Raw genomic sequence first — 11,318 nt, 5'->3', positions numbered from 1 at the left:
CAACATACTTAATGGTAAAAGGTTTAATGCTTTCCTCCTAAGATCAAAAACAAAGCCAGGGGCTTCCCTGGTGGCGCAGTGGTTGAGAGTCCACCTGCCGATGCAGGGGACACGGGTTCGAGCCGCGGTCCGCGAAGATCCCACATGCTGCGGAGCGGTTAGGCCTGTGAGCCATGGCCGCTGAGACTGCGTATCCAGAGCCTGTGCTCCTCAACGGGAGAGGCCACAACAGTGAGAGGTCCGTGTACCGAAAAAGAAAGCCAGTATGTCTGCTTTCATCACTTTTACTAAGCCAGCTCAATTAGGCTAGAAAAGGAAATAAAAGGCATATAGCTTGGAAAGGAAGTTGTAAAACTGCCCCTATTTGCAGATGGTTTTATGGGTTACCTAGAAAATCCCAAGGAGTCTACAAGAAAAACAAAAAACCCCCAAAACTCTCATAGAACTAACACATGAATTTAGTGAGGTTGCAGGATACAAGATCAACATGAAAAAATGGATTGTTTTTCTATATGCTAGCAATGAATACTTGGAAACTGAAGTTAAAAATACAATACCATGTGCAATTGCTCAAAAAAAAAAAAGACTTTAGGTATAAACCTAGCAAAACACATATAGGACTTGTATGTTGAAAACTACAAAACAAGTTTTCTTTTTAACCAAAAAAATCAAAGATCTAAATAAATGAAGAGACATTACCATGTTCACATATGTATTGGAAGACTCATAGTAAAGATGTCAATTTTCCCCAAATTGATCTATAAGTTTAAAGCAATTCCAGCAAGATTATTTCTAGATATAGGTAGGCTTTTTCTAAAATTTATATGGAAAGGCAAAAGGAACTAGGAGAGCTAAAACACTAGGAGAGCTGCCACATTATCTTACTATAGACAGAGGTTGTCTCCTCCCACTTTAGGCGGATACTCAATGCCTGCATTAAATTCTTCATGCTTTAGGGACTTCCCTGGTGGTCCAGTGGTTAAGAATCCACCTTCTAATGTAGGGGACGCGGTTCGATCCCTGGTCGGGGAACTAATACCCCCCATGCCGAGAGGCAACTATGCCTGTGCCCTGCAACTACTGAGCCCACACGCTCTAGAGCCCGTGCGCCACAGCTGGAGAGAAGCCCGAGCGCTGCAACGGAAGATTCCCACGTGCTGCAACTAAGACGCGACGCAGCCAAAAATAAATAAATAAATAAATGTTTAAAAAATAAAATAAAGTCTTCCTGCTTTAAATACCTAGAATGGTTTCTGAGTCCTGCACTGAACCCTCAGCCCTTTTTTTCCAGGCAATTCTCATCATCTTGATTTTAACCACTTACAGCTCTGTATATCCCCTAAGCTGACCCCATCTCCCACCCTTCCTTGATCTCCCTACAGTGTCTTCTGGAATGGTAGTGTACCAGGAACAAACTCCCCTATGTCCTCAGCCCTTCACCTTCCTGCTCTACTGGAAACCTGGCTAATGCCTGCAGATATTACTTCCAGTGTAGTTTCCCCAAGTAAGGGCTGTTTTCCCTTTCACATCCCTTATTCCACCTGGCCTGCAGGTGGCAGTAGCTATCCTCTTTTCCCCTTCTCCATAAAACCCCAGCCTCTTTGACATTAGACTATACCCTGCCTCCTTGTCACAGTCATCTGTAGATCTCTTCCTCTTCACTGAACATTTTGGCCACTGGCTCACTGTCTCTCTCCACCACTGCTCCTGTCATCATTCTTTTTTTTGTTTGTTTTTGTTGTTTTCTTTTTTTTTTTTGCGGTGCGCAGGCCTCTCACTGTTGTGGCCTCTCCCGCTGCGGAGCACAAGCTCTGGTCGTGCAGGCTTCTGGGCCCAGCTGCTCCGCGGCATGTGGGACCTTCCCAGCGGGGGTACGAACCCGTGTCCCCTGCATCGGCAGGCGGACTCTCAACCACTGCGCCACCAGGGAAGCCCTGTCATCATTCTTGGTAACTTCAGCGTCTGTGAAAATGATCCATCCAACACTAGACCTCTCGGTCAATCATAACAATCTCCCTGAATTCCCCAGCCTCCCTTGCAGCTAGAGGTAGTGCTATGTGACCCATTGAGACTTAAGTCTAAATCTGACGGTGGGGTGGTTTCTGTGAAAGCTTTGCTTTCCTGCCGTGAGATCTGCTCTTTTCTTCCTAACTTGAATATGAATGGGGTGTATGCAGCCTTCTTGTGATTATGAGCATGTGGAAAAAGCAGGAGGATGGCACACTTGTTGGTCCTGACATCATTCAACCAAGGAACTCACACCAGAAGCCACTTACCTCCAATCTTCTTGTTATGTAAAGGGAAAAAAAGCTGTTTTTTAAGCCATTGTGGTCAAATTTTCTGCCCTTGCAGCTGAAATAATTTATAATCAGTAAACATCTCCCTGGTGCACATCCTCAAATCCCTCACCTTCCTCTTTCACCTATTGTTCTTGTCCAGCATCACCAAATCCTGGGGTGTCTAAGGCGGCAAGTCATTCCCCAATACCCGTTCTCCCCTTTTCCCTTTAGTAATAGAACCGCAAAGTTGTCACAGAGCCCATGGTCACCCAGAAAAAGGGAGAAGCCCATCCTTCTCACCCACCCAGACATCAGGCTACTGCACTACTGCAATCCTCTCCCTCCCCAACCCTTTTCTGTATCATCAGATTTTCAGTCCTTTTTTTTTTTGGCCATGCTGTGCTGCTTGCAGAATATTCCCTGACCAGGGATTGAACCCACGCCCTCAGCAGTGAAAGTGCCAAGTCCTAGCCACTGGACCACCAGGGAATTCCCCTTCACTCACTTTTATTTTTTTTTTTGCGGTACGCGGGCCTCTCACTGTTGTGGCCTCTCCCGTTGCGGAGCACAGGCTCCGGACACGCAGGCTCAGCAGCCATGGCTCATGGGCCTAGCCGCTCCGCGGCATGTGGGATCCTCCCGGACCCGGGCACGAACCCGCGTCCCCTGCATCGGCAGGCGGACTCTCAACCACTGCGCCACCAGGGAAGGGGAGGGGACCCCCCACTCACTTCCTGATCATTCCCAACCACATACATTGTAATGTCTCCTACCTTAAAAATACACACACACACACACACACACACACACACACACACACAACCTTTCCCTGGCTACCACCTCATTTCTCTGCTCTCCTTTATGAAAAATCTGTTGGCCGGTGAGAGCAGTGAGGTAGGTGTCATGGTCAGTGGGAGTGTGACAGAACTTGCAGAATGGGAGAGAATGGTTTGAAAGTAACTACCAGAGGGAGTAGTGGAGCATTCTTTTGAGAAATACTGCATTGCCAACACTCCTGATGGCAGACAGGATGGATGATAGTTTCTGAAAACAGATGGACCCTGGAGAATGAATTGAAAAGTGATTGACTGGGATTCTGAAGAAGTTTTAGGAATACTTTAACCAATTAGTTTTGCTTATATTCTTGTTTTCTTTCTTTCATATGTACAAGAGTGATAAATGATTTTTTTTAAATTATGTCTACATAAATCTAAAGGAGTTCTTTCATATATAAACCCCCCAAATTTGAAGTGATTAGAAAACATTGGGTTATTATAATTGGCTGAATTTTTCTTTTAGTGTGACATAAAATAATAAAATCTCACTACCTATATTATCCTACAGTTGATAAACAATAAAAACTCAGATAAATGTTTACCTGCTCTATGAAACTTCTGCAAAATACTGTCTAGTACACAGTGAACACTCAATAAACTTGCTCTCACTATGACGATATCTTCCAGTGGGGGTGGGAGTGTAGTTTTCTAGTATCTAACTGGACAGACCAGTGCCTTAACCTTTTCTCTGGTAAGATTTAAAAAAAATTAAGGACATGTATATGTCTATTTTTCGTCATGATTTTGCATTTGGCTCCAATTTTGGAGCACTTTAGTCCAAATATTCCACCACTGTCCCCAGTGATGTGGAACATTTCCTCTGCTGTTTATTTCACAGTATAGATATAAGCATTTAGCAAGTTGCTGTTTTGATTGATATGTGACCTCTTTAAAATAGGAATCATTTTACTTTTGTCACTACAAGAAAGACGCTCAGCTGCTGAGTTTTCACTTAAATTAGTTAAGCAGTATGGCAAGGACGTTTTTTACTTTTATTTTAAATAAAATGTCTTTTAATTAAAGAGACTTTGAATGTGTTTGGGCCACAAGCTCACCCCCCTCTATTTCCCATTTATCACTAATGCCCACCATGTCTCATTTCCTTTACCTGTCTGGTGCCTAAAGGCATCCAAATTTTCCAGCAATGATAAAATGCTTCTCTCACACTCTCATCCTTCCCAGCCTGGTGTGAGGGTGGCATATCTGGAAACCCCAGCTCACTGTGATGGTTTCTTTTTGGATGGTTTCTTCTTTTGGAAATACTAAACATTCAGTTTAGCATTGAACTGTCTCTTAAGCATTCTGTGTATTTTTGTTTTTAATTCCTCCTAGGGAAAAATATTATTCTTCCTTTACATCCATTCCTCACTTCCACTAACAGTAGGCAGATAGGCAATAACTTTTCGTTAACTAAATAAAAGGGTAGAAGACAGGGAGCGAAAGAAAAACAAATATTAAATAAACAAACAATCTTTAAGGGCGATTGTTGAATGGAGAGGGAAGAAGAAATGCGGATTAAATAGCCAGATCCTGTCACTGTTTTCAGTGAAGACCTAACCAATCAACCTTACTCTTAAAAGTATACTAAGTCCCTCCTTATGAAGCTGGTTTTTCAATCTAGGTTGCAAGCATTGCACCCTGGGAACCTGCTTTTGGGAATCTGAATTTGATTCCATTTGTGGTTCTGCTGTGTATAAAATCATGGCAGAGATTCTTCAATTGCTCTGAGGTTCAGTTTCCTCTATTTATAAAAGCATGAGTTTAATAACTCTTTAGAAGTTTACTTTGGCGAATAGGGAGCAAAATCCTGTCCCAGGGCCTTTGCATTTGCTGTTCCCTCTTCCTGAAACCCTCTTCTCCCAAATGTCCACGGTGCCTCTCTCCCTATCCTGCATACTCCTACCTACTTCATATTCTTTTTTCCACTTAATTCTTCTCCAAAGATTTTATCACCACCTAACATATTATATCTTTTACTTATTTGTTTGGCTCCCCTTATTGGAATGTAAGCTTCCCAGAGGAAGTATAGTTAGCTCTTTTGTTCCCTGTAATGACTATTTGTTGAATGATGAACAACACAATGGGTGTGTATAGTTTTAGTAAGCACCTGACACATTAAGACTAAAAAATGTTTGTGACTCTAAAATGACAGTCGGTGGATCAGGAAAAGTCCATGAATAAAATAAATTGACAATCTATGAAGTAGCATTGGTGGTCTTTCTTGAAACAACTGGTTCAGAGAATCTCAGGATTGGAAGGATATTTAAAGGTAGGCCAGTCCTAGCTAGAGAGAGTTTAAATTCTCCTCTGCTGTTAGAACCAATAATAGGGATTTCTCCCATCTAGAGTCACAACCTTCTCTACAATTGAGGATTCTTCTATTTGCAACAAAAAGATCCTTTTCATTAAGAATATTCCCCCCCTCCTCGAATGTAAAAGTAAAATAAAAATATAGAACTTTAGAAAATTAAAAGAAAAAAAAACTTTTAAAAATCACCATCTCGTTACCCAGATACAATTAAAAACAACTTTCAGTACACAGTATTATCTTAACAGTTTAAAAATATACACATAGGCAGATAGAAAATTTGGGGATCTCATTGCATGTGCGGTTTTGCAGTTTTTTCCATCTAACATTACATATAAAAACATTACTTTAAAAAGCTGCACGATGTTCCCCTTGGGGGTGCACCATGCCTATTTAATCATTCCCAAGCTGTTTCCTTTTTTTCTCAAATTAAACTTTTATCCTGATCTTCGATTACCTTCTTCAAGAGAAACGCTTAGAAATTACTAGGGCAAAGGAAGTGAACTTTTAATTTTTAATATTTTTTTCTTAAATTACAGAAAATTTAAGTCTTCCCCATCAGATCCCGCTCCATAGAAAGTCTAGGGTGGCTTTAAACCAGTTCGATTCAAACCATCCCAAATTCTCTTCCCCTACTATTTTCAGATCTTAGTAAACCTCTCCCCGTACCATCGCACGGCCCCAGTCCTCCTTCGTAAAAGAGAAACTTCAAGCCACAGGCCTCCAGCACCGCCTCTTTAAATTTTAAAACGAAGGCCCAGGCCAATGAACGTTAAGTTTCTCTCGGAACACAGCGTCCCGCCCGCCGTCCCGCAGTCCACCAATCAAGCAGGGCTCTTCTCCATCACCCTTCCAATCAGAGCCAAGGATGAAAGTTGCTCACGTCCCTTACGTAAGGCAAGCGACCAATGGGAGCTGACCTTGGGGGTTAGCTCCGCCAATGCCAGCAGCCCTTGGAGAGCGCGGGAGGCTTTCGACCAGGGTTCCTGAGAGAAGCAGAGAATGGCGCTGGTTCTTTGAAGCGAGGGTCTAGGAGAGAGCGGCGCCGGCCCCGGCTCTAACCCTGAGGCGGCTGCGCGGCCGACATGGCCTGCTGTCACAACGTAATGCTGCTGCTGGACACTGCGGGAGGCGCCGCTGTTGAGAGCCCAGTCCGGCGGGTCGCCCTGCGCCTCCTCACCTACCTGAGTTGCAGGTTCGGCCTGGCCAGGGTCCGCTGGGCCTTCAGGTTCTTTGACTCTCAGGGTGCGCGGAGCCGGCCTTCCCGCGTGTCTGACTTCCGCGAGCTGGGGGTCCGCTCCTGGGAGGACTTTGAGGAGGAGCTGGAGGCCAGGCTCGGGGATGGCGCCCACGGCGCCCACTTGCCGGGCCCGGCTCCCAGGGCCACCCACACGCACAGTGCCCTTATGGAGACGCTGCTAGACTATCAGTGGGACCGGCCCGAGATCACATCGCCCACGAAGCCGATTCTGCGTAGCAGCGGGAGGAGACTGCTGGACGTGGAGGGCGAGGCCAAGGAGGCCCAGTCTGCGCTCGGCGGCTTTGTGAACGCCGTCTTCCTCCTAGCCCCCTGTCCGCATTCGCAGAGGGAGCTGCTGCAGTTCGTGTCCGGGTGCGAGGCCCAGGCCCAGCGCCTGCCGCCTACTCCTAAGCAGGTGATGGACAAGTTGCTGCCCAAGAGAGTCCAGGAAGTCATGATAACCCGAAAAATCACCTTGTACTGGGTGGATACCACCGAGTGGCCTAAGGTAAGATTACACAGCGAACTCAGATTTTAGTACGTGGTGCTGGTGCTGATGAACCAGAACTTGACAGCATCTGCAGAGCAGCCCGTGGACCCAGAATGAGACTAACATGACCAACAGGTGTCCCTTCAGAAGGAAAGTTCTGGGGTCACAAAGAGGGACATTCATCACAACGGGATAGGTAGGTCCTCGGTACCTGAGTAAACGCGTTTGAGGTCCTTCACAATTTGGGCCCTATCTGTCTTCCCAGACTTAATCTTTCCTACACACGACCCTTATTCCATACTGTTGAAACAGTTTAATTGGCCAACAGGCCTTGACGGCTTGTTTTGTCTTAGCAGTGAAAAGCCACTGCTCTCTCTTCTGTGCCAGTTTAAATCACACTCATTCTTTAGGGCCTTTGCCCACATGGCAACTACTCAATCTCAACTTCTGAATTTCCAAACACTTTTGTGGCACTTACCCTTTCTCCATTATATGTTCCAGTCGTGCAGTCCCTCACCTTCCATCTAGCCTAGAAATAACCTAAGAGGCAGGCACACACATCTCTGTATCTCCTGCAGATGTGTTGTTGCTTGTTATAGGTGTTCAGAAAATATTTGTTGACCAAATGAACAAATTCTTATGTACTTACAGTCCTAAATGGCTAATTTGGACTTTCGTTGAGGCAGTGGAGCTCCTGCTCCAGTGATAAGTATAAATTTCTACCTCCATCATTTTCTTTCTGTCACTTCACTTTGTCAATAAATAACTTCATTTGAGGAGCCACTACATTGAGTACCGACTACATTGTTTTAGCTGCTGGGGATGCGGTGGTCAGCAAAGTGGAGTTTACCTTCTGGGGGAAGATATATTAGACAGGTATGGTTAACAGATTAAACAGATAAACAAGTGATAGGATTTCAAATAATGCTCTCAAGAAAATAAAGCTGAGTAAGGGGCTGACAGTGGGGCAGAGGAAGTGGAAGCAGGAGACAGTTGTAAATAGGGTCGTAGTCAGGGAAGGCCTTTTTGAACAGAGAACTGAATGGTGAAGGAGGAGGATAGTGAAGGTTGGGCAAGAACTTTCCAGGCAAAGAGAAGAGCCAGTGTAAAGATTTGAGCTGGAAATGAGCCTAGTTTGTTTCAGAAACAAAAAGGCAAGGAATGCTGAAAACTAGTCGGCAAGGACAAGCACAGTAGGAGAGGAAGTTAGAAGGTAGCAGAGGCATATCTGTAGGGCCAAGGTAATAAATTCGGATTTTGTTCTAATAGTTGGGAAAGTGGCTTAACCAGGTGAAAGATGTGATTGCATCTGTTGGAAACATATGTCACTAAAGTAGGGGTGGGTTAAATTGCAAGGTTGCAAATGGGAAATGAGCAGATACTTAACACAAGTAGTGATATAGTGGGTTAAAATTTCCAAATTGCTTTCACATGCAAAGCCCAAGGAAGACTTAGCAAATGCAATGTAAGGCAGCAGTGGCTGGTCAAAAGAAAAGGAAAAGGCAAAAGTGTTTAAGGGAATGGTAAACATTGACGGAGAAAATGGAATCCTAAAATTTAGTTTGTTTAAGGCAGCAAATCAGGTGTTGGACACAACACATAAGGGCTTGATTTGGGATAGTTGATATTAAATCACATCAAAGACTTTATGCTGGAATTGTATTTTATCAAATATTGGCTAGAAATAAGTCTTAGCAGATTGGGCTTGGAGATTCTTTTTTTCTTTTCTGAATGGCATTAAAATAAGTAGGTTGACAGGATCTTTTTAAAGATTCTTCCAGTTCACACATCCCATCATCTGTGGAGATGGGTCTTCTCTGAGGCTTCTTACATCTATTATGTTGTTTCCCATAAGAAAAAGCCCATCAGATAATCTTAAGCTTTTCTGGAATTTTTTTTCTGGTGTAGATCTGTCTTTTCCTGTTCAAAAGCCTCTGCCTAGCTGCACTGTGGAGGCAAAAGGGAGACTTAGGTTCTGTCCTTGGGGAGCTCTCACTATGAGGTAGAGAGAAGAGAAGAGAAATTCCAGGGTCTGCCATGTGGAGCTTACAGTCTGGGAAGTAAAACTGGGAGAAACAGACTCAGGGAGGAGGGAATCCAAGCACACATAACTCTTGCAAAGATATAGGATAGAAGGGAGCATAAGAGACCTCTCTCACATTTTCCACTTTATGCTAACCCTGATTTACTCAACAGATACCTGTTGTTGAACAAACTGCGAGGTATGCTGAGTACTGGGTGCACCATTAGTGAGCCAGATGGATGTGGTCCCTGCTGTCTTGGAGCTTATAGTCTTGTGGACGTTTATAAATCCCTAAATTTGAAACTACCACTAGGACTTGTCTGTTACTTAGCCCATAATGTACATAAAAAAGAAAAATGTAGCCATAATCTATATACTGGTTGTGGGTTTTTTTTTTATCATGTTCATATATTTTTAATCAAAGCTTATGTCCTTTTCAACTCCTTTTAAAGTTTTACTTTTCATTTGCCAAGCAGTTTTTTTTTCCTGGCTGGTCCTCTGACTGAAATAATTTCAACAATTTTTTTGTTTCCCTTTGGCAGAAAATCCTAATCAGGATCTATGATAGTTGAACTGGCTTACCATTCTCCCCCTTGGCAGTGAGCACAGGTGTGGATATATGGGTGGTAACATCAAATACTAATTGATTAATCTATCACAGCATTTTCCAAACTGATAGGCATAACCAAAACAAAAGTTTGGCAGTACATTACTTATCTTCACTACATGTGATAGTTTCTGTTGTGCTCTGATATTTTCTTTCCTGGTTTTTTTCTTTAACACCGATCTTAAACCATTCAGTTGATTCATCATAGGGTCCATCCAAGTTCATCAGGATCACCATCCTCATTTTAAAAGCACTACCCAAGAGAGTCGTGGGTTCTTAGACTGGACTATCATTGCCTTGCTGTGAACTTGGGCACCCTTTGAACTTCAATATAATAGAAAGATTGGAGAGGACCTAGAAGACCCTTCTAGTTCTAATTTTTCACATTCACATAGCAATTTGTGGTTCACAGTTGTCAACTCACCTGTGGAGTAGGCAAAGCAGCACGATCAATGTATTCTAGGGTAGGTGCGCCTTTATGTTCCCATAGTACCTGCATATTGTCATGGTACATTGTGATTCTGAGCCAAATATTTCGTGCTATTGCTTTTTTACTCACCCCACCCTTGACTTTAAGATCATAGAAGACAGGGACTATGTCTTGCTAGTTCATGGTATTATCATCCTGAGTCCTTGGACTCTTTAATCAATAGAAATTGATAAGAGGCCAGATGAGAAATTCAGGCAAGGCTTTACTGGGACTCGTGCTGCACAAGGGAGTAAGAACAAGAAACAGGGGCCCTTCCTACTCCCCAGAGAAGGGCAGGGGCCTGATTCCTTAAATGGGGGTGTAGTAGGAGCAGATTGGTGGGCTGGGCAGGAGGCGTAGCTTAGGTGATCTGTGCACCCCCTTGGTGCTGTGTGCAGGGATCATGCTCAGTACCCTGCTTTTGCTCTCAGCACCTCAGAAATGGCAGTTGATTTGTGGCCTTTTCGTATCCTATTGTTCATAATTGCCCTGACTGCATGCAGTTATTTTTAGTCCCTTATAGTTTCTTTGTATTCGTTTGTTCAGGTGCAAGCACTCCAATAAAGGGTCCCATGTCCCAGCCTATCTCAATGGCACATAAAGGTTGCTCAATAAAAGTTTGCTGAAAGAAGGTTGGATGAAGAGTCAGCTATGTGTGAAGGAGTGAGGAATGGCTTTTACAGAGACAGCAGGGTTTGAGCTAGGTAATGAAGTATAATAAGCATCCAGTTGGTGAAGATGGAAGGGGAATACACAGCAAACAGAACTAGCAAAAACATGGAAGCATTGTAAAATGTGGCATGTTCAGGAAACAGCAAATGGTTCGGTGTGCCTGGAAGGTAGGGATGGGTGAGGGAAGGATAATGTGTTTGGAAATATTGTTTAGAGCTGGGTTGTAAAGGGCTTTATGGCTATACTGTAGGGCAGTGGGAAGCCCTTCAGAGTTTTTACAGAAGTAGCATGATTGGATATGTAGTTTCGAAGAATACTTCTTAAAACAAAGGAAAGATTGGAGGCAGAGCACAGACTCTGTAAGCTTCAGTAAGAGTCCAGAGTTTAGTGAAAA

General features: G+C 43.7%; 1 protein-coding gene across 1 annotated transcript in view; it reads left to right on the top strand.

The window, feature by feature from the left end:
* Positions 1-6,508: 6,508 nt before the first annotated feature.
* Positions 6,509-11,318, top strand: part of TICRR (TOPBP1 interacting checkpoint and replication regulator) — a 50,584-nt gene continuing 45,774 nt past the window's right edge. Inside the window, exon 1 of the mRNA XM_060003628.1 lies at positions 6,509-7,171. Within this exon, the coding sequence (XP_059859611.1) occupies positions 6,509-7,171 (663 nt within the window). The remainder of the gene's footprint in view (positions 7,172-11,318) is intronic.

Source organism: Delphinus delphis, chromosome 2, assembly GCF_949987515.2.
Source record: "Delphinus delphis chromosome 2, mDelDel1.2, whole genome shotgun sequence".
Lineage (NCBI taxonomy): Eukaryota > Metazoa > Chordata > Mammalia > Artiodactyla > Delphinidae > Delphinus > Delphinus delphis.
Note: the sequence above shows the minus strand (reverse complement) of the source record. Positions and strands in the feature narration are given on the sequence as shown.